The 27,727-nt window shown below is 43.6% G+C and overlaps 2 protein-coding genes across 2 annotated transcripts in view; one reads left to right on the top strand and one right to left on the bottom strand.

Annotated features, from left to right (window-relative positions):
* Nucleotides 1-11,357, bottom strand: part of BOK (BCL2 family apoptosis regulator BOK) — a 23,418-nt gene extending 12,061 nt beyond the window's left edge. Inside the window, exons 1-2 of the mRNA XM_081864643.1 lie at nt 11,131-11,357; nt 9,097-9,469 (exon numbers count right to left, since the gene is read on the bottom strand). Of these exons, the coding sequence (XP_081720769.1) occupies nt 9,097-9,325 (229 nt within the window). The 5' untranslated portion in view covers nt 9,326-9,469; nt 11,131-11,357. The remainder of the gene's footprint in view (nt 1-9,096; nt 9,470-11,130) is intronic.
* On the top strand, nt 11,308-27,593 carry LOC309343311 (uncharacterized protein). The gene is made up of 5 exons (XM_081864644.1): nt 11,308-11,400; nt 15,705-15,854; nt 15,944-16,262; nt 18,688-18,765; nt 27,313-27,593. Exons 2-5 carry the CDS (start codon nt 15,797-15,799, stop codon nt 27,353-27,355), a joined length of 498 nt encoding a protein of 165 aa, XP_081720770.1. The 5' UTR covers nt 11,308-11,400; nt 15,705-15,796; the 3' UTR covers nt 27,356-27,593.
* Nucleotides 27,594-27,727: the final 134 nt, after the last annotated feature.

Genomic DNA, 27,727 nt, shown 5'->3' on the forward strand with positions numbered 1-27,727 from the left:
AGAGGTGCAGGAACTCACCATAAACACATCCCTCGTTCTCTTAGAATGGCAAGGGCACCCACCAGAGAGGTGCCGGAACTGGGGGGGGGGGGAGCCCTGTTTGTATGGGAGCAAGTTTTCAGTACCTGGATCCTAATTCGAAATATTACGTGCCAAAACAAGCACTTTAGATTGTGCACAGAAACAGATAGAGAGCAACATTTCTGAGAAGTCACATTAGTTGCTGTTTCAAAAAAAGAAATGGGCTTTTTGTGCTGGGTTGCTGCGTTGCTAAACTGTATACATATGTATTTTTTAGATTCTCCTGTCAAGCATTCTGAAAATCCTTTCTGGACTGAAGATAGCAAATGCTTTAAATGAATCAATAAATCGAGCCATTCTCTGATCACATTTGGTTTCAGGATCTTCAGAGTGTCTTTAAAGATAATAATAAATAATAATAAAAAACCTTTATTGTCACTACACCATCTGTGTGCATGGTATTATTGTATTATCTCAGAGAGGGTTAGAGAAAAGGTTCTGTTCCCCCAGCCCCTGGAAATATGTCGCCTAGGCAATATGTTGCCCCTGCTAGGCAATATGTGGATGCCATGGGCCAGGAGTCAGCTTCACCTGCTGAACAGCAGCCTGAAGGGGAAGAAGGTGGAGTGACTCCACCTGCAGCTGATCAGCCTGCAGGGACACAGAGGAGAAGGCACTGATGAGAACCAGCTGGCTTCAACCTTCTTAAGCAGAGCTTCCAGCAGCAGTCAGGTGCTGGTAACAATGCCTGTAGTTCTTGGCCCTACCTTCCTGCTGCCTGTTCGTAACTGGATTTCCTGACTCCTGAACTGTCTGACTACGCAGATTGCTGTTTGCCCGACCCTAGGACTGGACCTGACCTGAGATGCCTCCAGGCAAGTGCAGCTCAGAGACTTTTCTGGTTATCTGGCCTCCCACTCCACTGAGCTCTGCACATTGCTGCTCAGCAATGAGACACCGACTGTATCTCACAGCTTCCATGGGACAACCCCTTTTCAACTCCTTGTCAGCCATCTATCAAAGAAGGTATTTTATGGGCTGGGACATGGCAGAAATAGTACAAGGCCTGCCTGAAGCTGTGAAACATAAATAAGGCAGATTAAATATGTCACCAGTTATTTCCTACGAATAATGACATGAGATATTTAGACTTGGAATAGTCTTCCCTTGCCCCCAAGATCCTTCACTGGCTTGCTGAATCTAAGCGATCTCAAAACCAGCAGCCATCAAGTGTGCCAGGCATTTTTCTTGTTTCTGTATCCTTTTCCCAGAAGTGTGTGAGGACGTCAAACAGGAAAAGTCACACCCATTATAAAACACAAGAGATTGGAAAGTGGCCAGAGAGAATAGTCAGGTGTAAGTGTCAAGACCCATGAACTTAACAGAATCCTCCAGGAGTCTTGCAAATCCTGGGAACAGCTGTATCTCAGTGGCAGAGGGTCTTCGTTGCATGCAGAAGGTCTCACGTTTAATCCCCAACAGTTCCTGGTAGGTCTGGGAAAGTGTGAAACCCTGAGAGCTGCTGCCAATCAGTGTAGACAACACTGAGCTCCGTAGACCAATAGTCCTGTCTAATTATTCTCTTGTTACACAGCCTCATGCTTGCAGCTACTTTATGACCGCTCCTTTACTTGGGCTTTCAAAATGCAAATAGGGATATAAATAATAAACGTAGTCCCAAATGTGTTTGTGCTAGACCAGTACACACTCCTGGTTATAGTTCTAGGGCTTTTCTGCAAAGCAATTTTACCAGGCAAATGGGGGACGGACAGACACATATTTGTTTCTCTTTGATTGTATACTTTCCATGCACATTTCCTCTAGACTGTGCTTCAGTTACAGGATACTCCAGTTAAGTGATTTGATTAACAACCTATGCCCTTTTAAAATGTGGGGTTTTTTGGGGGTGGTGGTAATTGGGTTGTTTTTATTTTGACTATATATTTTGTGGTTTTATATTTTGATTTTGCTCTGTGAACTACCCTGAAACCTCTGGGTATAAGACAGTATATTAATAATAATAATAATAATTAATAATAATACTGCACCTTCCCCTGACACCATCTGCTTGTATCATGAGGGGAAGCTGTGCTTGTGGATGCTTTATGGAATGTGCTTGTGCACTAGCATCTACTGGATATTGCGTGAGATATTTCACAAATATTAGCAAGCAGTTGGATGACGTCTCTTAACTAATCTTACAAGCATGGTCCAGGCCTTGGTCCAGTCACCATCTCTATCAGCCTAATCTACCTTGCCAGGTTACTATGAGGCTAAAATAATAACAAGGTTGTCACGACGTAGACATTAGTATCTGGTGTGGGTGTGTATAGAGAATGAGCCTCAGCTCCTTTGCATTAGCTTCTCAGCTAATTACGTCTGACCAAATAAGGATGACTAGCTAGCCATCTTTATATGCTCAGAAGCAAATTTGTGCCTGGGCCCCATGCCTCATATGTAGGGCCGTATCTAGTGGGTGGCGAGGTGGGCCCCTGCCAGGGGCGCAGGCAGGGGGCGGGGCACAAAATTGGCTAAAATTTTGTCCATAAATAAAAATATTGATTATTGCCTCATAAGAAAAGATTTTAAATAGAGGGTGAATTGAATGGGTGGGGGGGGGGAGAAGTAGTGGAAAGAAGAGCTTATTTGTCTGTGGCTAGGGGGTGCAAGCTGGACGGTTCTGCCAGCGGCACAAGATCACCTAGCTACGGCTCTGCTCATATATAACTAGCCACAGCACTGCATTTATTTAGTCTCATTAAGGACAGTAAAAAGTGTTGATTATTTGCCATTCATGCAACCATCTGGCACTCTCAATTAAGTCAGCATTTAAACATTTTTTTTTTTTAAGCCAAGTTTTTGGAGAAACCTGCAAGGAAAACATTTGACCCTCTGAAGGGCTGGATTGTTCCATGTTATCTGACAAAAACAGAAAGGAAACATGGTTTATATATGCACAAGCCTGATAAGAGGGAACATGACCCACTGATGAGGGAGGGGGGCTCTCTGCACTAGGAATGGGGGATTCCCTTTGAGATATGGCAAAGAAGGGAGGAAGTTGAGGACAGCTGCTTCCCAGAAGAGAAGCACATTGCATGTGAAGGAAGAATAGGGCATAGTGTAAATTGGTAAAGGTTTGCTCTACATTAGCAATGCTGCAAATTGGTTGGAGTACAGGCTCCTGTGGTCCCCCCCCCCCGGTATGAGCACACAACCAGCTACACTTTGGCATAATGCTCACATGATCACTGGCCTTTGAAAAATATTTATTATTTGTATGGCTGAGTTTTCAAGCACATTAATGTGTCTAACAGTTGCGTGGCGATTCCCGCCTCCCACCAGTTGGAATAAATAAAGACATAGGACACCATTATTTTAGGTTAATGGGCAAAAATTGGCCACACCTTTATTGGTTACAGGTAAGAGTGGTATTGGCTTTAGGCATTGGTCCTATCAGACTATCTGGCTTCAGCCTGTTAGCATGAAAACCAGAAAGGGTTAACACCAGCAGGGGGAGCCCTGAGATGCACATCACTAGGAACTCCCCGAAGGGTCACTGCTCGGGGGCGTGCTTTAGGCCCTGGCCTCCATAGGTTTTGGACGAGGCAACGCCCCCAGAATCCTTTACCAGACTACCCTTAAATATCTGGGGGAGGTGATGGCGCTCCTCCCCCCCAACTCATCTACATAATAATACCCCTACCAATGCCTAACCGTCATAACCAAGAGAAGTTGTGACGATTTGCTACGAGGTAGGCGAAAAACCAAATGGCCAGTGCCAATTCGCCAAGTGGAAAAAATTCCTACCAGGCCCCTTAACAGCGACCAACTGAAGTCCATAGCAAGGTCAGAGGGAAAACCTAGAGGGTGAGTGGGTGGGAAACCAAATCTGCTGCAAGGACGAAAAGGGGAGATCCCGGGGCCGCGGCAGCCTTAAATGACCCAGGCCACGCCCCTGGAGCCAGCCGATTGGCTGGCCCTGGGGCTGACGCGGCCCGAGGATTCCCCGCTCGATTGTTGGGGGCGTGAGCCCACAACACCACTTCCTCCTTATGTTGGAAGTGGCTTTAGCATGACTCCCCCTTTTCTGGAGTCTTCTCCCCATTAGTCTACAATGCGAGTGGCAGGTGAATAACATGGTGCAAGAACAGAGAGAGGGGGGGAGTGGTTCAATCCACCTTTGGCTCTGCCCCCACTTCTGATATGTGACCCTCAACAGATTACCCACAAAAGAGTGTGGCCCTTGGCAGAAAAAAGTTGCCCACTCCTACTCAAGGACATAGATGATAATAAAATAGATTGCAAAGCGCCCCAAAAGCATCTCTTCAAACTGCGTAAGTGGCCAGTGAAATGGAAAATGCTGTTGAATGCAAGTGTAAAGTGGCATACATTGAGCCAAAACAATAATAATTCTGATTTCACATATATACACTGATGGGGCCTGGACTTGTAGTGACCACCCAGTAAAGAGATCTTGAGGTCATAGCAGTTAGAGAAGTGAAAACGTCATGTCAGTATGTGGTCTAAGTATGGGTATATCTGCTAATTATGGTTTCTCTCAGGTTATCAACTTTCCAATTTGAAACTCAGTTCTCCATATTTCTACATCAATTTGTGAACTGGAAAAAAAAAACTCTTGAAAATTCACAAGCATTTTAGTGCAAAATTCGCCAGCATTTTAGTGCACAATTCTCCTAATATAGGCATCTGTATGTAATTTTGCCTGATAGACACATTTTTGCAATGCATTTCCCCCTGAAATAAATTCATTTTTATGGACACTTTACCCCAGTATATGCATTTCTGTGCACATTACTTTGCAGGAGAACTGCACTGCAGAATTCAGAGAAGTGCAAATTTTGAAGAACGATGACATTTCAATTTTCGTATTATTTCAGAAAGTGCAAATTAGGTGGGTTTGCCTTTCAGTGCAAACGGACTTGGAATTCTCCCCCATCCCTGTGTGGTAGTTGCAAAGCTTCATGTCAGAGTTCTCTAGGAAAGGGATTGACAAATGAAACTCCCCATACTGCAATACCTTTATACAAATCTATGTGTGACCAAAGAGCTCAGACTCAATGTCCTTTTAAGTATGCGCCGGAAATCTCTCAACTTGCCTGGGAAAGTATGCAAAACAAAAGCTTTTGTTGTCGTGTACGCTTGCTGACATCTGCCTATAATAATCCACAGTGAGGGACTCTTGCCAGCTATGACTGTTAGTGTAACAGCTCTGGGAAATGCAGGTGCCTTCCCTTCTGCCTAAGAGTTACACTGAGAGGGGGCAATTGCCCATATATCCTGCTTATAGGTTTTGCAAGACACATTTTTGGTTGTCCACTGTAGGAAACAGTGCTGGACTAGATAAGACTTTTGATCTGCTCCACCAGGGCTCTTCTTCTCTTTCAGGTGTGAGGAACCTTTTGCCCTCCAGATGTTTCTGAACTACACCTCCCATCATCCTTGGCCATGCTTGTGGAAGCTGATGGGAGTTGTAGTTCAGAAACAGCTGGAGGGCCAAAGGTTCCCCACAACTGCTATACAGCATGTTAGAAACTGCCGTGCGATTACTGCGTAATGAAGGACCGGTCTATAAATTATGATAACAGGTAAACATGGACATTCTTATGCATAAACTATGGGAAAGAATAGCATGCTCACCTCAAGATCTGTTGGGCTTTTCCCTCCCAAAATAATAGCCAGTACTGTGACATTTATAAGGAGGTTCACTGGGGAGATAGGCCTACGCCTAACCTATCGCACCTATATTATGTCTCTTTGCCTATGCTTCAGCACTGGACTGGTTCCAAATAATTGCCCTTCTGTTCACTGAGAATTAAGACATCCATTCAAAAATTTGATAGGAACTCCAGACACACAAGGTGTTCCCCAGCCGCTCTCACCAAAGCTGGAACGAGTCAGACTTGTTGCACCACTTGGCACAGGCTACAAAAGCTTAGGGCCACCATATTTCGTACACATTGTTGAGAAAGAGCATGAATACAGCATGGCTTCCGTAACCATATAGGGTTGTTTAGAGCAGAAGGAAAAGAAAGGCTCAGTGGGGGGTGGGGTGGGGAGGTGGTGTTTCCCTCAAGCCTTCTATGAATGTTTTGATTTCAAGCCACATTGCTTAGATGGAATGCCAAGTTATTGTACCCATAAGCCAAATCCTACTCAAAACATTAGCAGCCAGGACAATTGCCAAAGATTCGCACCACAGCACTTGCACTGGCTTTCTGAAACACTCACTGCCACCCGCGTATCTAAAGGATGCAAGTCCCACACTCTGGCCTCAGTCTTGGAGGAAAATTGAATGGGAGGCGGTAAATACACACACACACACACACACACACACACACACACACACACACACAGAGTGTAGGAAGAGCAACAGGGAGAGAATAAAGAGCAAAGACAGTTGATGGAGAGAACAGCAAGAAGGCAAAGGGATGGCCCAAAATAAAAGGAATACAAGCCCCACTGGAGATGAGGAGAACAGTTCTGAAAAGAACTAAAAGCTGATGGGATCACCTCAACAAGGAAGTCTACATTATACTCCAAGGTCTCAGCCTGAAGGGAAGACTTTGAAAGCAAAAAATGAGAGGTGGATTAAAACCAGCTGTAAAAAAGTCCAGAAACAGACATTTAAAAGGACAGCTGTTAAGATTGGTGTTCCCACTGCATTTTGATGGTATCATTATCAGTGATGTGTATAACCTCTTCATAAATATGCCAAAGCTACATACTCAAATAACCTTGAGCAAACAAAAATGTTTAATTTGTCCTTTTTAAGGAAGGCTTTGATGCCTTCTCTCTCTCATTCTTGTAGATGGAGGAGACACTGGGATATGGAGGGAATTGAGGGCACAAGGAGAAGAGGACGACAGAAGACGAGATGGTTGGACAGTGTTCTCGAAGCTACGAACATGAGTTTGACGAAGCTGCGGGAGGCAGTGGAAGACAGGTGTGCCTGGCGTGCTCTGGTCCATGGGGTCACGTGGAGTCGGACACGACTAAACGACTAAACAACAACAAAAGCATTTGGCTTATGGAGGCTCCTTGTGACAACATTTCGGAACCTTGTCAGAGGTTCTCAAAGGTGTAATCTTTTAAAAAAACATTTGACAAATAAAGAAGCCCACTTTTTCTAAGAAACATTTTGTGCACTACAGAACCCACAGCATTGAACTATTCCTCTCCAGAGTATCAAGATACCAAAACATTGCAAAGGTAGGCCATTCGGGTCTTTCAGTTATATAACTAAATACCATAAGTGCACAGTATGCTGCTATTTATTGCTGTAAAAAATCTGAACAAGCAAAAATGCCAGAACAAATTCCCATCTTCGTACAAATCTCCTTAGCCATGAAATTGGCTCTTCAAGTACTGACTTGGCAAGTGTCAACAGCGATACCAAAGCCAAATGACAGAGAGAAAAGAGATGTATAACTAGTACTATCAGAGGTGGATTTAGGGTGGCACAACCGGTTACCCAGAACAGGGCGCTGAGCTGAGGGGGCGCCTTCCTGCCTCCTTCCCAAAGCCTAGTAAGCACTTGCTTCAGGAAGGAGGCCTGAGTGCTGACAGGGTACCAGAGTCTTCCCACCTCCTTCCCCATGCCTAGTTAGCGCTTAGCCAGCTTTGGGAAGGAGACGGGAGGGCTATGGGGTGTGCATCTCAAATTTTGGCCTTGCATAGGGTGCTGTTACTGAGGTCTGTCCCTGGTACTATAATCCCACATAATGTTTTCACAATATAAAGCCAAATGACAGCTGATTGCCTGCAGTGCTTTGGAAAAGTGGGGTGCAACTATTTTGACTGCAGAAGATTCTTGCAACTGAGTAGAAATCTTATTTCAGCATCCCTTATGCTCACCATCTGTCATAATTGAGGGCAACTGAAAGCACAAGTTTACTGTTCACAAATGAAGATGCAACACTAATCTATTATGGGCAGGTTGCTAAGCAAATGCCAGAAGGGATTCTAGCCTCAAAAAGTCTTATCTTATAGGCAGCAATTATTTTTCAGGGTATGATAGTGGCATCATTGCTTGTGATGTGCACATGTATTTCCTTCGTCCCTGGTTAAAAAATTTTGAGCACAGCAAAATGTTCAACCAGAATGATACTATCTTGAGTCAGATTCTATAGAGTAGTACAACTGGAGCATGGGTAGCCGACATGATAACACCCCGAGTTGCGGACTAAAACACCCATTGACAATACAAGTCGAGGCTGATGGGAGTTATAGTCCACAACATCTGGAGGGCATATAGCTATATCTCTGAACTAGACTAGTGAAATGTTATTGTACCTGAGAACAACAGAGGGCGCAGCAGGTTGAACTCTATCTGCTCCCATCCTTCCTTCCTCAAATGGACACACATGTCAAGTTCCAAAGAGTAGGCTGATTGTTACTCCCACCCTTCCCCTTGTTCCAAGGGGGCATATTTTTGTTTTTTAATTATCTGCAGAGCTATTTGATTGTTTGTTGGGTCTTTCTTTCTTTCTAAAAAGTTTATATTTAAATGTGCCCTACATGATTGATACAAAGACCAGCCAATCAGCTCTGTGCACAGCCCTGGTCTATGAACAGAGGAAGTGGCTTTATAAATGCACACTGGATGGCCAATCAGTGATGCAAACAAGGAAAACAAATTTCGCCTATACTCAGTCCTAGGAAGATGGTATATATGTTTCTGATGCTGATGATGTTTTAAATTTGTATCCCACAATGTCTAAACTGCAATGAGTTCACTTCCCCAGTGGGCTCACAGTTAAAACTATGTCTGTTCACATACTGTCATCACTTTTTTCCCAAGCACACATGGGCAATGAGGAGGTCCAGAAGTCTGGGCTGAGCATACCACACACTTCTGATTCTACAGGCATGAGCAGTTTTAGAGGAATATGACCATACACCATTCACCTGGATGCCCTAGCAGAAATTAGCACGATTGCGGGGGATTTGTTTGCCGAGCCTTTCACTCAACAGCATCTTCCCCCTGATCCAGGCAGAAATCCCAGGAATCCAACCTGCCACCCTCACAGAGGCACTGACAGTTTCAGCACTTACCTAATCTTAGAAGTATGTTGGACACTTCTGCTAACTTGCCACCAGGAACAGGTGTGCTTTGCTCAGGCTTGTTCCAGCCAATTCCAGCCCGAATCAGCCTGGAGTGAATGAAGTCTCTGCAGAGCACTTTGGCCTGCGATACAAGCTCCTTGTCTGTAGGAGTCCGATCAAACACTTCCATGACTTCTGCAGCAAAGACAGAAGAGCGGCGCAGAACCTCCATCTTCATCACCTAGCCCCAAGCAGGCAGGGTGGAGCGGTCATGAGGAATGAGTTGGTAGTAGGATGCCTCCAGGGAAATCTACAGCTGGCCAGTGGTTCACTATGATCCTGATTCACTGCAGCTCTTGCCACGAATGCTCTTTGGGGCTGCCTGGTTGATAAAGAACATTGAAAAATCCATGAACTAAAAAAAAAAAGTGCACAAAAGGAGTACCCAGGCATCCAAATCTCATTGCGATGTTGTATTTTAATACTTAACACTATTTATGCTGGAAACGGAATCGCATCACAACCGTATGCATTTTTTACTCAAAGGAAGTTCCCCTGTGTTCAATGGGGCCTACGCAAACATTGGTGCTTTAGTGATTCTTGCAAAAATAAAAGCAAAAGTAAACACCCCAGAACACAAATCACATCTTGTAGGCTGCAGGGCATCTACAAGTGCAAGGGGGGATGCTGGCAGAATTTTTACAAATCTAATGCTATTTCTTACAGACCCACTAGCCCCCTTTAAGAATTAGCACAGCAGACGTTAAATTTGGTGAGAATCTCTAAGGTAATGTTCAAAGACAGATACTCCCATCTTGTGTTGTTGTTTTTTTGTGACAGAGAATAATAAAGTAACCACCGAAGAATACAAAATCCCAGTGGCAGTAAAATCAGCAAAAAAATGTGCACATCAAATCACATCATCCACTCAACCAAAATATGGCTGGCTGAGAAATAAGGATCTCAACAAGCTGTCTCCCTTGGCTTCTTCACAGAACAAGAACTGTCACCCCAGACTTTATCCTCTGGGCATGTATGAGACAGACAGACAGACAGACAGACAGACAGAACATAGAAACCTCGAAAGGGTTTTTGTTTGGTGCGATAGGCACACAAAATTCTTGATCTTAAGTAAGAAGTCATTATTATTGCATCAATGTTGTTTCACAGATGTTATTAATTTAAAAATCACAGAGCTGCAAATAAACCTCTCCAGTTGCGTCTGGTAACTAACTCCCAGCCCCGAGCATCGATTTGGCACATCCCTAACAAAACACTTCATAGACAAGATATGAAATTCTGGCTTGACAGTTTGGTTAAAAAAGGGGGGAAAGAGATTATGTTTTGCATTTTTCCTCTATAAACCTTAATAGAATTTATTTACAAAATGAAATTCTGGCTTCACACAGAGAACATCAATGGAAAGACCAGCATAGCTCAGCAGCAGTCAGAGCGCATACCCCATGTGCACAAAGATTCAATTCCTGGTGGAAAGACCACTGCCTGGGACCCTGTAAATAACTGGACCAAGAATGGCCAATGGCCTGACGGCAGAAGCAGCCTGAAACCCTGACAAGAGGACCAAGAGGTTCCACAGAGGTTTCCGGCAGGACATAAAACAAGATGGGATTTACCTAAATGTCTCTAGCAGCAAGGTGTGCCATTTGCACCATCTTTTTCCAGCCTATTTCTTACTGAGATTTTTTTTGGTCCCCTAACAGGATGAGCAGAACAACCCTAAGCATTCATTGAATGACAAGAGCAAAGCATCCCACCCACTCCACACCCAGAGAGACACAAGGGCCTAAAATGAGGGTCAGAAATAGCATTGGGGCATCAAACAATCGCTTGAACCTGATTTGGCGGGAAATACAGGTTAACCAACAATGCAACTTTTTGCTCAGAAGTTAGAAACCTAGCAAGGTACACACATCAGCAACAGGAGTCCTGGGATGGGATGGCCTATTCTAAATAGGGCATGAGGAAAGGAAACAGCAAATAAATCCAAACCATCAAGCTTTTCAGCTTTATAAAGCCATTTACCTTTCCAGAGCATTTCCACCCACAATTATATGCAGTTTGGCTTCGTATGTTTTTGTATTTTCCTTGGGAAGAACTTGCCCCCTTCTCCAGGGCCTGGGCTGCAGAGAGACTATAATAAGGATGCTGAGCTGCTGAAGCCACGCTGCATTTGCTTCTTCCAAAAGACCTGGAGCCACGGTCCCGCTCTTCTTGCAGCCTCCTTTGCCGCTGTCAGCTCTGGCTCTGCTCTTTTTCAAAGGGAGGGGAAAGCCAGCTTCTAGCAGTAGCCTTGTAAGGAAGGTGGATTAACTAGCGGGAGGAGTTGAATCTGGTAGAAAGAATCTGCCCGCCCCTTTCTCCTCGTTCTTAAGGAGGCACCAGGGAACTGTGCCGGGCAAGGCTGAGAGTGGCTCTTGGAGTTGCGACACCAACAATCTTGTTCTCACTATCAGTAAAGTGTTGTTGAAAGGGGTGTCTAGGCATGAGGGAGAGAGTTGCAAGCCTCTCTGTTCCTCATCTTTTAAAATGGGGAAACAGCAGCCCACCTCAAAGGGCTGCTGGCAGCCTTTTGGTTACCTAAGGTCAGTGGGTTTTTTTCTTTTTTAAAAAATATATGTTTAGGGATACTCTCATTTCCCTACTCATATTGAAATACTGCCCTTCAATGAGGCCAAACTTAGATTCACAAAATGTTTAGGGGTATGCGTACCCCTGTGTTCCCCGCCACAAAAAAAGCACTGCCTATGGTAATGTAACCTAAGGTAACTGGTGGACCACTGCCTCTTCCCACAACTCCCCTGGACCTATTTCCAGAGCCACTAACTCAAATACAGTGATACCTCTGGATGTGAACGGGATCCGTTCCAGAGCCCCGTTCGCATCCTGAAGCGAACGCAACCCGCGTCTGCACGTGCGCGGGTCGCAATTTGCCGCTTCCGCACATGCGTGTGACGTCTTTTGGAGCGTCTGCGCATGCGCAAGCTGCGAAACCCGGAAGTAACTCGCTCCGTTACTTCCGGGTTGCCGTGGAGCGCAACCCGAAAATGCTCAACCCGAAGCTATTTCAACCGATGTATGACTGTACAGTGGTACCCCGCAAGACGAACGCCTCGGAAGATGAAAAACTCGCTAGACGAAGGAGTTTTTCATTTTCTTAGCCGCTTCACAAGACGCATTTCCCTATGGGCTTGCTTTGCAAAACGAAGCTTGCCACGCAAGCTCCGGGGATAGCGGGGAAGCGCAGCGCGTCTTCCCCTCTGTCCCCGGACCCCTTTTGAACCAAGGGGTGGCAACGGGGAGAAGCGATCTTCTCCCCTCCGCCCCTTGCTTCAAAAGAGGGGACGCCTTCCTGTCTGTCCCCGGAGATTGCGGGGCAGGCAACGGGGAGAAGCAATCTTCTCCCCGCCGCCCCTTGCTTTAAACAGGTCCGGGGACAGAGGGGAAGGCGCGCGGCGCTTCCCCTCTGTCCCCGGACGGTCTCCATAGGAATGCATTGATTGATTTTCAATGCATTCCTATGGGAAACCGTGCTTCGCAAGACGAAAAACTCGCAAGAAGAAAAAACTTGTGGAACAAATTAATTTCGTCTTGCGAGGCACCACTGTACCCCTAATGGGTTTTTGCTGCTCATCTCTCCATGCCTGAGAAAAGTGTGCATTTTGAAGGATGGCTCTGTTGTGGTTCACATCCTCTTTCAGAGAGCGTGAATTTGGCAAGTTTGTTTTTAAATGCAAACTGAATGCAATTTCTCCTCCATTCCTATTTCCTATCAATCGTATATTCACCCCATGCTTTTCAGTGTATTTCCCCATCACCTTCCAAACCACAAAAAGTCTAAGTGTGTTTGTTGCAATAGGGTGACAGAGCACGTTATTCCACTTGAATTGTGCAAAGCTAAATTTCCGTTGTGTGCTTGAATTCTTCCCACAAAATATACAAGCTGGAGGCACCCGTGTGAAATCGTATGTTCATTTAATGACAAGAGGCAGTGCACTGCTGCTTTAAGAAAACCCAACAACAATTGAGCACTCCAGTGGAAGGTAAAGAGAACACTGAACCTTCAAATAACTGGAAAATAAAATTACACCTAACCAAAGGTTCTTCAGTTACAGATAGGTAGCCGTGTTGGTCTGCCATAGTCAAAACAAAACAAATTCCTTCCAGTAGCACCTTAAAGACCAACTAAGTCAGTTCTTGGTATGAGCTTTCGTGTGCATGCACACTTCTTCAGATACCAAGGTTCTTCAAACAGTGCTGGCATTGTTGCAATTGTTGCATTTCACCACTTAAAAATAATAACCACCAGATGAGCACCCTTATGCTAACATTGTACAGTGTTACAGTGCATAGCCTTCAGATATTTTTTTTAAAACATACATTTCAAAATGAGGAGAACATGTAGGGGGCGGAGAAGTGGGTCATTGTCAGTTATTACATTGCAAGATATATCTGATGATTGCTTGTGGTTATGGCACAGCCACAATCCACACAGTAAACAGCAACACAAATAGTGTGCTCTCTGGCAAAAATACCGCATTCTCTGAATTTTGCAATGCACTTCTCCTGCCAAGTAATGTGTACAAATATTCACATACTAGGGTAAAGTGTGCATATAAATGCATATATTAGTGAAAATAACATAAATGCATTGTGTCAGGGGAAATTGCTTACAAAAATGTGTATTCAAAACTGCATTAAGATGTATTTATTAGGATAAATTTGCGCTAAAATGCTGATATGTTTTCATGAGGATTATTTTTACTGGTTTGCAAACTGCTGCAGAAATGTTAACTGGTGAACTGGATTTAGGATAATAATAATAATAATAATAATAATAATAATAAATTAATAATAAATAAAAACAACAACTTTTATTTGTATTCCGCCCTCCCCGGCCGAAACCAGGCTCAGGGCGGCTAACATCAAATATATAACATTAATATAAAATCAAACAATAATTACCTCCTAAAAACAAGTCAAGATCAAATTCAAATCTAATTAGATGGCTTTCCGCAGGGTTAGGGTTGAGGGTGAGAAATTGAGGGAACTGAGAGTTATTCCTCTTCATTACATATGAATTCAAGCTCTGTCACATGTATCAGATACTATACGTACTGAGTCCTAGCCTCTGCCTGCCACCTCCACCAAGGGTTAATCAATGAAGGGTTAATCAAACATGTCAAGGGAAGACAGGCTACATTCTCATTTCAAGCAGGCCAGTCACTGGCTGTCCTCTATTGCCATGTGGACCGATGAGATAGGCATGAGAAATTCTTATTCTTGAACGTCACACAGGATTTGATGGACATAATCTCCTTCATATCTGTAATGTGAAGAAAACAAAACGGTGGATTATAAATCTACATCCTGCTTATTTACAGACTTGAGAAAACCACACAAACTAGAATGAAAATTTAAAAATGTGTTCTCTTTTTAGTCATAAGTGCATTCAGTGTACCTTCCTCCTTCAGTTATTTGGCACATATAATAAGAAAATGTTTAAAGGCATGCTTAGAAAGAATTCTACAGTTATTTTTCCGTGTACTGCATAAGACTAGATTTCCCCCCTAAAAAATAATGTCAAAAATTTGGGGGCTTCTTATACATGGATAGTGCCAAGGGTGGATTTTCTTAAATCGGAGTCCCCCAAAATAGGGGGTATCTTATACATGGGGGCATCTTATAGACAGAAAAATACGGCAAATGTTGACCATGCAATATTAAGAATGCCTCAGTGAGGTACATGGTGTGGGCTTCTCCAGTGATATCTTCTTTTTGGTCCGAAGTTGTTATTCACATCAATTTTGTAATGGCGAAATCATCAATATTTTCAGATGTTCATGTACTTTTAAATTATATTCATGTAGTATCGGGATAGATGTGAATTTCGCAAGCCCTTATGGTTGCTAAGAGACTTTTACTTTTGAGCCTGGAAAGATAAATACCCACCATCTATTACACAACGTTCTGAGGATCTCATGGTACTGGCCACAATAGAACATATTTCATGTTGATGTCAATTTTTTGTGGATACCTTGCTGGATATTTGGAGAGCTTATTTTAGCTTATATGTTTAACTAAAATGTAAGCACTGCTGGTTATTGTATTCAGAATGTGAACTGATTGTGGCTTATTTTTTCTTCTTCATTAAATTTGCAAATAAATAATAATAGGAAAAAAGAAAGGATTCTCAAATAGAAAGCTGCATTCCCGCATTCACCCCTCTCTTGTTTCTCCTTCCTTCCTTCCTTCCTTCCTTCCTTCCTTCCTTCCTTCCTTCCTTCCTTCCTTCCTTCCCAGCAGACTGTGGTATAAGAGTCTCTCTTGCCAGAGATCTGAACCATCATCTAGCAGCAGGCCTTTGATATTAAGCCAAGGGCCACATTAAATTGAACTGAGGGCCACATGCAATGCTAGGTTCACGTATTGCCCACTCCTGATGTAAATAAAGAGAACCCTCACACAGAGACGCTCCCTTTTGTTTATAATATCTTTTTAGAAGGATTGTTCACCATGACTGCTGAACACAGTGCCACTGGCTGATCCTGTTGTATAACATAGTTCAACTACTCCCCATATTTCTTGTTGGAATTCAGGTCCTGAGGGGGAAACTTGGCCACCCACATGGCGCTTGCCCTCATAACCGTGCACAAAGCCCCCAGGATTCCTAAGAATGTGACTAGATCAGATGAATCAGCTTCTTCTTGGCTTCTCTCACTACCTTTTAAAGGCACAGGAGCGCCCTGGTGAGTTAATAACACAAATGAATGGAAATAACATGGGAAAAGAATAGCAAAGAAGGAATTTAATACATATCCTCCCCCCTTTTGCTTAGGACTTGAGGAATGCTTTTGGAAGTTACAATTTTTCTCAGTTAAGTTATTCCAGCATCCCTCAACCTGGTTCTCTCTTGCTGGCTGGTCACAAAAAATCTGGAGGATACCATGTTGGGAAAGGCAGACATATCTTCTCTCATTTCATATTCATAGACACATCGACATTTTCAAAATTGCATCTTGTTTTAATGTTGGAAGAGCTGGCCTGGGGGGAAAACACGAAGAAGAAGAAGAAGAAGAAGAAGAAGAAGAAGAAGAAGAAGAAGAAGAAGAAGAAGAAGAAGAAGAAGAAGACGACATAGCTAAACAGGACCTCCTGTATGTGAGAGCCCTTTATATTATTTCTCAACTTTCTGATATGTCATATAAGGCTGGTGGAATATATGGGATTACTTTTTGCCTTTCCTTTCCAGGAAAGGATGATATGTTGGTAGAGGAAACAGACAATTATTATTGTGTATGGAGGGTTGTTGTTTTTTTGTAACTATCTTAAAATACAACATGTAATGTTCTCTGTCACAACAGGGGCTCACATCAGTGGTGAACCTTAGCATTTCAAATTTCAGTGGCGCCCTGTGCAATGCCCAAATCCACCCTCCCTCCTGCCTCTCACCTTCAGTTGGACTTCATAGCTGTGGCACTTGCTGCTGTGCCCCAGAAGCTCTGCTCCCGGTATGTCCAAACCAGTCATACCCCTACATGTGCCTTTGCCCACCGCTTGTGAGGAAGGCATGTTTGAAGTTGGCAAACCCCTTCATGAGCCTGTTGTTATAGTAGATAGTGCTTCTGACATAGATGTGCACACATGAGATCACACATGCGTGCTTCTTGCTTTCCCCATGGATCCCTTGTGCAGCTTGCAAAACACTACAACTATCCCTGTTTACCAAGGCAGGGACAACCCTCATTTTTGTTAGCTGTCCCTTGGGAGAAGAAATTGTGCCTATTTTGTCTGTATTTTGTCTTTGGGAGGAAATTATTTGCTTATTATTTCTACCCTACCTGTCAGTCCTCAAAAGGGTCGTGAGGTGGCTTACATTTCAAAACGATGCAATGCTACATTATATTTGTGATGCATTAAAATACGGTAATAATAATAATAATAATAATAATTTATACACCAAATATATAAAATACATTAAACAACATTAAAAACACAAAATCAAATGATTAGTTTAAAATACAATTCAAATCACATTTAAAATCAAAATAAAATTAAGTGGGAACCCACAAATCATAACTAAAGGGGTAAGGAATTGAAATTTCACCAGGCCAGGCCACTCATGCTGGTCCTTGAGGCCTGGGACCTCCAAAGTATTATTGTTGTGGACCGTAAGGTCCTCCACGGGGCGTACCAGGAGAGGCAGTCCTGTAAGTACAAGGGTCCAAGGCCGTATATGCAATAAACATAGAAAATAAATGTTGTGGAAGCCATCCTTGCAGTCTGTGGAGTATTTCAGGTTTCAGGCTCGTCCTTTGGGGTATCTAAGACTGCAATCCTGCACACACTTACCTGGCATTAAGTCCCACTGAAATTGACAGGACTTACTTTCAGATTGCAGTGTGAAGGATTATGGTGTAGAAGTTAAATTTCTGAATATGGAGATGATTCCATCTTGATTCTAGCATGCACACATGCAAATGCTTGTCCATGGACACAAAATACCAGTCTGCTGCTTTCCTTCTACTAACAACCCATAGCTGCTTATTCAAACAGTAAATGTTGCTCAACAGGTTGGAGTTGCAGCTGTTTTTTAATAGACAGTAAGTGTGGAAAGGTCCTGTTTGTATGTAGGTATTCATATTTATTTATTTATTTATTTATTATTACCTTCATATTCTACCTTTCCTCCAAGGAGCTCAAGGTGGCATACGTGGTTCCCTCCCTCTCCTTTTTATCTTCACAACTGCCCTATGAGGTGGGTCAGGCTGAGAGACAGTGGCTAGCCTAATACAGTTGCTGTTTATTCCCAGCAAGTGGTAGTCAGAGGTATACAACATTGTAAACTGCCTTGTGATCCTTGGGTGAAAAAAAATAATGATGATAATACTGCTTCTGACAATGAAGAACATAGCCACCACTGTAACATTTAGTTAAAATTTAATTATTTACAATTTTATATCCCACTTTTTAACCTGTAAACAGGTTCTCATGGCAGCTTATATAAATTTAAAAATGCACAATAAAACAAATATCAAAGCTATTTTTTTTTTAAAAAAAGAGCAGTCAAAATACAGCAATCTACAGCAACAATAACCCAGCAACCATTTTATGTCAGGTAGAACTGTCTAAACAGAAACCTCTTAATTAGTCCCTGGAAAACACTTCTGTCCCAAAACACATGTTCTTCCACCATCGTGATAGAAAGACTTTGGGGCAGAAATCCAGCAGAAAGAGGCCCTCAAAGGCAGCAGGTTTGGCTTGCCACATTTTGGTAAACATGTGAAGTAAAACACATTGCCATCTAAAGAGCAGAAGCAACTGAAAGACATTAAGTTTTATTTTTGTTAATTGCAGCCCTGAATACATAGCTTAAGCATCAATCTGGCTATGGGAATGCTTTTTATTGGTGTGGCAACCAGAACAATTTTACTGAAATAATTGCCTTCCACTCCTTCATCTCTGTAACTGGTCTGCATGGAGAGAGACAGAAAGACGAGCTTTGAAGTGTGTGAAACCACTTGCAGAGGTGGAGATGAGAATAGCTTCGAACCCATTTCTCTCTCTCTCTCTCGTCTGCAGGGGCAGCAGCCTCAGGGCAAGGAGAGGCAGCAGCTTTCCTCACTTCATGTACTGGGCTTCTTGGCAATGTGGAGACAGGTAATTACTGTATTAATTTTTTTCTACGTGGGTAGATTGTGTCAGCTAGCACCCTGGGGCATTTTCAAAAGGTCACTGCACAGGTGTGCATCACTGCACTCAGCTCTCAAGGCTTCAGTATGAGACAGGTAGGTAAGCCCATGACTGTGCTGTTAAATTCATAGTTAAATGATGCTGGCATATTGCATAACCACATAAGAACGTAAGAGCCTGCAAGAAGCCAATGGCCTGTCTAGTTGAGCATCCTGTTTTCACCATGGCCAAGCCGATACCTGTGAGAAACCTGCAAACAGGACCCAAGCAGGACAGCACTCTCCTCTCCTGCAGTTTCCAGTAACTGGTATTCAGAAGCATTCCTGCCTCTGACTGTAGTGGCAGAGCACAGCCAATCCCATTAATGGAAGAACAAAAAGGAAGAATGACCTTTCTAGGAAGCAGGGTGGGAGACTGAACTGTGTTATAGCAGACATGTTCAACTGGTCGACCACAACCGACAGGCAGATTGGCAGTGTGCTCCAGGTCGATCATGGGATTAAAAAAAGTGATCGGGTGGGTGCTCCTGATCTATCACGGCGAGCTGTGCCCTCTGTGAAAGCTAGTATTTCCTGCATTGGCGGCAGAGTGTTGTAAGGAGGGAGGACAGCGTACTGTGTTGTGATCGTTTTTATGTAATCTTCCCCCCCAAAAGCTCAACAACTCTGGGCAATAATGACAATGGGTAGGCCACTGCCAGTTTTATTATACAGTACTGGGAGTAGATCGCAGTCTCTAGAGAGTTGGATGTACCTGTTTTATAGCATTCACCATGACTTCATTGTCCCCAAAAGGTAGAGTCATCAGGGCCACAATGCTTCATTCCCCATAGGTCATATGCTTGCATGGAGTTGCTATTTATTTGAAATATGTATCCTCGAAAGATTATAGGGTAACAAATAAAACTATTCACATAAATACAGTAAAAAGCAACTACAAACAAGCCAATAAATGTAACACAAAGAACAATATAATGGTCTGAAAAACTCATCGTTGTTGTCTTGCTTGCCAGGATGAAAGATACAAGTATTTGTGTATATAGAAACCTCTGGTCTTTGTGTGGCTGGAAGGTAGCCTACAGTACAAAGGTAGGAGTCACATTCACTGCTCTGCCTTCTTTTGCCTCTGGCAGTACCAATCATTGTGACCCCTGGAAGGTTCCCAACAAGGAAATGTGGCGCTCAGTCTGAAAAAGAGCCCCTACCCCTAAATTACATGGAACATCTTAGACCACTTTCACTAGTTTCATTGGGTCATACACATAATAAGTTTGTAGTGGGTTATGTTTCCCCTTTGTATTCTCGGTTTCAAACACTTTTCTCTGTGGGAAACCTTATTGTATATAACTCTAGTAAGTTGAGCTCTCAAGTGAGGCATGAAACACAGTGATATTCACAACTCTTTGATCTGTGGATGATTGAGATTTGGGGTGGTGCTGATAAGGAACTACTGCCACCTGGAGGCTAGACCCAACCCTAGCAAACACTTGCAACCAAAATTACCTTTCCGTTTTGCTGTGGATGTGTGATACCCAAAGCTTCAGTCTGGTACATGATCTTTCAAGGCTCATCATTCATCCATCAAACTGAGCAGAGGACATTTCCTCTCACCCAAGTTTATTCCCCCAGCTGTATCCATGTTGGTAATCAGGTCCGTTGTACTAAAGACTTAGGGCATTTTCTGACTGCCACTATTTTTGAGTGGGGTTCAGTCATACATCAGCAAAGTCAGGTTGTTCAATTACAGTTTATTGGGAGAACCTGCACAACAAACCAACTCCCCCAAAATATCAGACTTCAGTGAGAAGCAAAGTGACAGGAAAATGCACTGGAAAGAATGTTTGCCACCCACAGGCACCATGTTAGAGACTCTTGCTTTTGATGCTACTCAGCAAGATGATAATACAGTGTATGTAGACTATCAATAGTCTACCTCTGATACAAAGTATTTAAGTACGAGCCATACCTAGCTCTTTAGGGTTTGGGTTCAATTTTTAATCTGGTAATTTCTGTAAGAATAGAGTTTCAGTGCAACCAAAGGGCAAAAATTTGTTGTACTGTGCGTGGGAAGCCAATGCATTGCCACAGCAACCACTTCAAGCAATTTTTAGCTTCACCAACCAGAAATTATGAGGTCAGGCTTCATAGTTGGAGTCTGGAAGATGAAGAACTAATTACCGTATTTTTCGCTCTATAACATGCACCAGACCACAAGACGCACCTAGTTTTTGGAGGAGGAAAACAAGGAAAAAAAAATCTGAATCTCAGAAGCCAGAATATCAAGAATATCAATATTCATGTGGGAACCAATGACACTGCAAGCAATAGCCTCCAGAAGATCAAAAGAGACTATGAGGCTCTGGGCAGGAAATTGAAGCAATTAAATGCACAAATTGTCATCTCATCTGTCCTCCCAGTTGAACGACGTGGCCCAGGGAGAGAGAGAAAAATAGTGGAAGTGAACAGCTGGCTTCGCAAATGGTGTAAACAGGAACGGTTTGGATTCTTAGATCACGGACTGCAGTTTCTTGAAGATGGACTTCTGGCAAGCGATGGGCTGCACCTCACAACGGTTGGGAGGAATGTTTTTGCCAAAAATCTCAGAAACCTCATCAGGAGGGCTTTAAACTGACTAATGTGGGGGAGGAAGACAGTGCTCCTGAAGGTAGGAGTCTATCAATTGATGAACATGATCATCCAAATGTCATAGACCAAATGGAGCAAACAGCACGCAGACCTAGTGGTGGGAGGAAAAAATCCTTAAATAAGAGACACGGGGGAATGATTAATGGACTTCAATGTCTGTACACTAATGCGCAAAGCATGGGTAATAAACAAGATGAGCTTGAGCTCTTGGTACAGCAAACTAAATATGACATAATAGGCATCACTGAAACCTGGTGGGATAAGTCCCATGACTGGAATGTAATAATGGAGGGTTACAATCTATTTCAGAGAAACAGACCAGACAAGAAAGGAGGAGGAGTGGCGTTATATGTCAGGGATGTGTATACCTGTGAAGAGATCCAAGATTTAGAACCTCAAAGCCAAAGTGAGAGCATTTGGGTCAAAATTAAGGGAGAGATGAATAACAGGGACCTCATTGTGGGAGTTTACTATAGATCCCCAAGCCAAACGGAGGACATAGATGATGCCTTCCTGGAACAGATGGCCAAGCATGCAAAAGGAAGGGAGATAGTAGTAATGGGGGACTTCAATTACCCGGATATTTGCTGGATGTCAAACTCAGCCAAGAGCATAAGGTCAAACAGATTCCTCACTGGCCTTGCAGACAACTTCATTGTCCAGAAAGTGGGAGAAGCAACAAGAGGAACAGCCATTTTAGATCTGGTCCTAACCAATGTTGATGACCTGGTTAGTGGGGTAGAAGTGGAAGGATCATTAGGCGCGAGTGATCATGCTCTTCTGAAGTTTACTATACAGCGGAAAGGAGCAGCCAAGCATACTAGGACTCAATTTCTTGACTTTAAGAAAGCCGACTTCATAAAACTTAGGGAAGTGCTGGGTGAGATCCCATGGACAGTCATACTAAAAGGAAAGGGAGTTCATGATGGCTGGGAGTTTGTTAAGAGGGAGATAGTAAAAGCACAACTTCAGGCAATACCAATGAGACGGAAACATGGAAGGTGCCTAAAGAAGCCAGGGTGGCTATCTAAAGAACTTTTAACTGAGTTAAGATTAAAAAAGGATGTGTACAAAAAATGGAAAAGGGGGGAAACCACCAAAGAGGAATTCAAACAAATAGGCAGCACGTGTAGACACAAAGTCAGAAAAGCTAAAGCACAGAATGAACTCAGGCTTGCTAGAGAGGTTAAAAGCAACAAAAAAGGCTTTTATGGGTATGTTCGTAGCAAAAGGGAGAACAAAGAAACAGCGGGGTCACTCAGAGGAGAAGATGGTGAAATGCAAACAGGGGACACAGAAAGGGCTGAACTCCTCAATGCCTTCTTTGCCTCAGTCTTCTCCGATAAAGAAAACAATGCCCGACCTGAAGAATTTGGAGCAAACGATTCAGCAGAGGAAACACAGCCCAGAATAACTAAGGAGATAGTACAAGAATACTTGGCTAGTTTAGATGTATTCAAGTCTCCAGGGCCAGATGAACTGCATCCAAGAGTATTAAAAGAACTGGCAGATGTGATCTCAGAACCACTGGCAGTCATTTTTGAGAATTCCTGGAGAACAGGCGAAGTCCCGGCAGTGGCGTAGCGTGGGTTATCAGCACCCGGGGCAAGGCAAGTAATTTGCGCCCCCTAACCCATGGATTTGCGCCCCCTAACCCGTGGATTTGCGCCCCCTAACCCGTGGATTTCCCTAACCCCCAGATGTTGCGCCCGGTGCGGCCGGCCCCCTCTGCACCCCCCACGCTACGCCACTGAGTCCCGGCAGACTGGAGGAGGGCAAATGTTGTCCCTATTTTCAAAAAGGGGAAAAGAGAGGACCCAAATAATTACCGCCCAGTCAGTCTGACATCAATACCAGGGAAGATTCTGGAGCAGATCATTAAGCAAACAGTTTGTGAGCACCTAGAAAGGAATACTGTGATCACCAATAGTCAGCATGGATTTCTGAAAAATAAGTCGTGTCAGACTAACCTGATCTCGTTTTTTGACAGAATTACAAGCCTGGTAGATGAAGGGAACGCAGTGGATGTAGCCTACCTTGATTTCAGCAAGGCATTTGACAAGGTGCCCCATGATATTCTTGTAAAGAAGCTGGTAAAATGTGGTCTTGACTATGCTACCACTCAGTGGATTTGTAACTGGCTGACTGACCGAACCCAAAGGGTGCTCATCAATGGTTCCTCTTCATCCTGGAGAAGAGTGACTAGTGGGGTGCCACAGGGTTCTGTCTTGGGCCCGGTCTTATTCAACATCTTTATCAACGACTTGGATGATGGACTCAAGGGCATCCTGATCAAATTTGCAGATGACACCAAACTGGGAGGGGTGGCTAACACCCCAGAGGACAGGATCACACTTCAAAACGACCTTGACAGATTAGAGAACTGGGCCAAAACAAACAAGATGAATTTTAATAGGGAGAAATGTAAAGTATTACACTTGGGCAAAAAAAATGAGAGGCACAAATACAAGATGGGTGACACCTGGCTTGAGAGCAGTACATGTGAAAAGGATCTAGGAGTCTTGGTTGACCACAAACTTGACATGAGCCAACAGTGTGACGCGGCAGCTAAAAAAGCCAATGCAATTCTGGGCTGCATCAATAGGAGTATTGCATCTAGATCAAGGGAAGTAATAGTGCCACTGTATTCTGCTCTGGTCAGACCTCACCTGGAGTACTGTGTCCAGTTCTGGGCACCACAGTTCAAGAAGGACACTGACAAACTGGAACGTGTCCAGAGGAGGGCAACCAAAATGGTCAAAGGCCTGGAAACGATGCCTTATGAAGAACGGCTAAGGGAGCTGGGCATGTTTAGCCTGGAGAAGAGGAGGTTAAGGGGTGATATGATAGCCATGTTCAAATATATAAAAGGATGTCACATAGAGGAGGGAGAAAGGTTGTTTTCTGCTGCTCCAGAGAAGCGGACACGGAGCAATGGTTCCAAACTACAAGAAAAAAGATTCCACCTAAACATTAGGAAGAACTTCCTGACAGTAAGAGCTGTTCGACAGTGGAATTTGCTGCCAAGGTGTGTGGTGGAGTCTCCTTCTTTGGTGGTCTTTAAGCAGAGGCTTGACAACCATATGTCAGGAGTGCTCTGATGGTGTTTCCTGCTTGGCAGGGGGTTGGACTTGATGGCCCTTGTGCTCTCTTCCAACTCTATGATTCTATGATTCTAAGAGGGATCGGTGCACAGTGAAAGCAGCGCTCCCTCTTGCTGTTCTGGCTTCTGGGTTAGCTGCGCAGCCTGCATTTGCTCCATAAGATGCACACACATTTCCCCTTACTTTTTAGGAGGGAAAAAGTGAGTCTTATAGAGCAAAAAATACGGTATTTAATTTGTTTCTCAGTTTGTCTTTTTAACCACAAAGAGCTGCACAAATTTTTATTTATTTCTTTAATAATAATAATAATAATAATAATAATAATAGAATTATAGAGTAGAGTTGAAAGAGACCCAAGGGCCATCCAGTCTAACTCCCTGCAATGCAGGAATCTTAGCTAAAGTACCCATGACAATGGCCACCCAACCTCTGGGTTCGAGTCCTACTTTCCAGAACAGGAGAAAAGAACTTTGTTCCATCTTTCATGTGAACAATAAATAAACCTATCACTCACAGAATCATAGAACCAATGCATTGTAGTTTTGGAAGGAACCCCCAAGGTGCATTTTTATTTCCAGGCACAGGTTGAGCACACAAAGGTGTGCACCTTATCATCTGCACATCTGTGTGTGTGTGTGTGTGTGTGTGTGTGTGTGTGTGTGTGCGTGCAGCAAGTTCATCCCATGTTCAGTATATCTCCAACCTGTCTGAATTCTGACTTTTTGAGTGGAAACAAACATTTTGTAGGGATGTTAGGATTCTGGAAAAGCCAAGAATTCAGTAGCAAATTTGCAATTCCACCTATATCAGAATTGCACTGGAGTATAATTAAGTTCCCTGGGTGTGGTTGCTGTCACATGCAGACATCTTCTAGGAGCCACTGGTGACTGCTGAGTGCTGCAGGGTGGGGACCAAAGTACCCTAGAAGGAGCACAACATGTCCCCCACCAGAGGTACTACCCCTCCCAGAACCCCGTGTTTTCTTCAGCTGTACATCCCACTGTGTTAACTGTGGCTTATTCCTAGATGAGTGGGCATGGGACTGCAGCCTAAGGCAGTTTTCTGGCACCCATTAAATAAAGACCAAGTCCCACTAGAATCATTAGGAAATCCTTCTGAGTAAATATGCTTAATATCACACTAATAATAATATCAGGCCAGAAGTCTTCAATCTTTTCACTCTGGAAACTCCTTTAACCCAAACATACAGCTTTTAATATATATTTGGACCACAGTCTAGGGCTTTCCGATCAGAAGGTCGGCAGTTCGAATCCCCATGACAGGGTGAGCTCCCATTGTTCGGTCCCAGCTCCTGCCCACCTAGCAGTTCGAAAGCACGTCAAGTGCAAGTGGATAAATAGGTACTGCTCCGGCGGGAAGGTAAACGGCTTTTCCGTGTGCTGCTCTGGTTCACCAGAAGCGGCTTAGTCATCCTGGCCACAGGACCCAGAAGCTGTCTGTGGACAAACGCCAGCTTCCTCAGACTATAGAGTGAGATGAGCGTGCAACCTCCCGAGTCATCCGTGACTGGACCTAACGGTCAGGGGTACCTTTACCTTTACTGTTGGTGTCATGCAACTGGAGTTTAGTTGTGACCCACCAATGAGTCCCAGCTCACCAGACTGAAAGTGAATGAGGCTGCAATCTTATGTCCGCTTATCTGGGAATAAGCTCCATGGAACTCAATGAGACTTTCTTCTAAATAGGCGTGCGAGTAGACTGCAGAAGTAACCCCAGTTGTCTGGAAGTAAGTCACACTGAATTCAATAGGCCTTATGGTGAAGACAGCATATGCCCTCTCATGGTAACTGTGAAGAATGACACTCCTCTGAGTAAGATAGCACAGTCTATTATTCTACATAAAAACTACAACACACATTTATTTTCTTGCATTTATACCCCACTTTCCTTTCACTGATCAGACCCAGACCTCAGTTTCACCAAGGTTACCCTCACTTATGTTTCTTCAGACCAATAGATAAGAAGCAGTTTTAAAGATATTGGACAGTGCTCATAGATTATTCCATGTATATTCTAGACTGGTAAAACTGAAGCAGAAGTAAGTTCAAAGGCCTTTAAAGTGACCACAAGATTATCCCGTATAACTCATGTAAGAGTCATGCATTTTCCATCCTTCACTTGAGCAATGTGACTTGACCCTACCCTACTTCCTTCTTTAAACTGAGGACTAGCAAGACCTGCTAAAGCTGCCAGCCAGCTAGGCATACTAACCTGCCTACACTTTGTTTTATCTAAACCAAATTTAATGTGCAAGATCTTTATCTTTTAAGGTTATACACAATTCCATATATAAAAACAGTTCCAATACGGATGAAGACTGGGATAAAGATGTTCCCTCTCAGAGCTTCATCTCATTTGCAAATCTGATAAGCATCCCCTCTATTCCTTCATCCAAGGCATTTATAAAGAGATAAGCTGCCCTGGGCATGTTAGTAAAGTGAGGTACAAGGGCCAAAAGCATTTTTTTTCTTTTTTAATGCAGATGACCAGGGATCAGCTGCAGTTCTGCCCAAAAGTTATGTGGGAGAATTAGCTCTGATCTTGGAAGTGAGGACTTGAAATAGCTGATAGTTTGTTTAAAAAAAAATTATTTACATACTGCTTACTAGAACAAAAGCAATTTTAAAACACACGTAAGTACTAAAAACACGTGCCAAATCAATATGATAACATAGGCAACGTTCTACCAGTTATGAACTGCCTTATGATTGTCAAAGGAAACAACAGGTTTTTTCCTATTCTAGGCCCGTCAGGGACTTCCAGGATCTGTCAGAAATGTTTGCTTGAGATGCAAGTCAGCATTTGTAAGGACGAATGGGGCAGAATCGACGAGATGCTGTAGATTCACAGCTGATCCATGGTAGGTAACGGAGTTGAGGGAGCCGCACAAAGCAAAAAGCCTCGGCTAAGGGATCGTCGTGTGACATTTTGCTTTAGGCGAAAGCTGCATGATTCAACCCCCGCGAGCAGAAGGCAGGAGGAAAGAGAGCCGGGAGCGCGCAGACCGTAGGAATGTTCACAGCAAAGCTGAACAAACTACCTTTCCCGGAAGCCCTCGCTTTCCCGGCTGCTTGCCCCGCCTTCTCCGAGTGCATGCTGGTCAAGACAGTCCCTGGCTCGGCCACTCCGTTGTGAGACGGGGCTGCAAAAACTACCCCT

This window comes from Podarcis erhardii (genome assembly GCF_964252035.2).
Source record: "Podarcis erhardii genome assembly, chromosome: 5".
Lineage (NCBI taxonomy): Eukaryota > Metazoa > Chordata > Lepidosauria > Squamata > Lacertidae > Podarcis > Podarcis erhardii.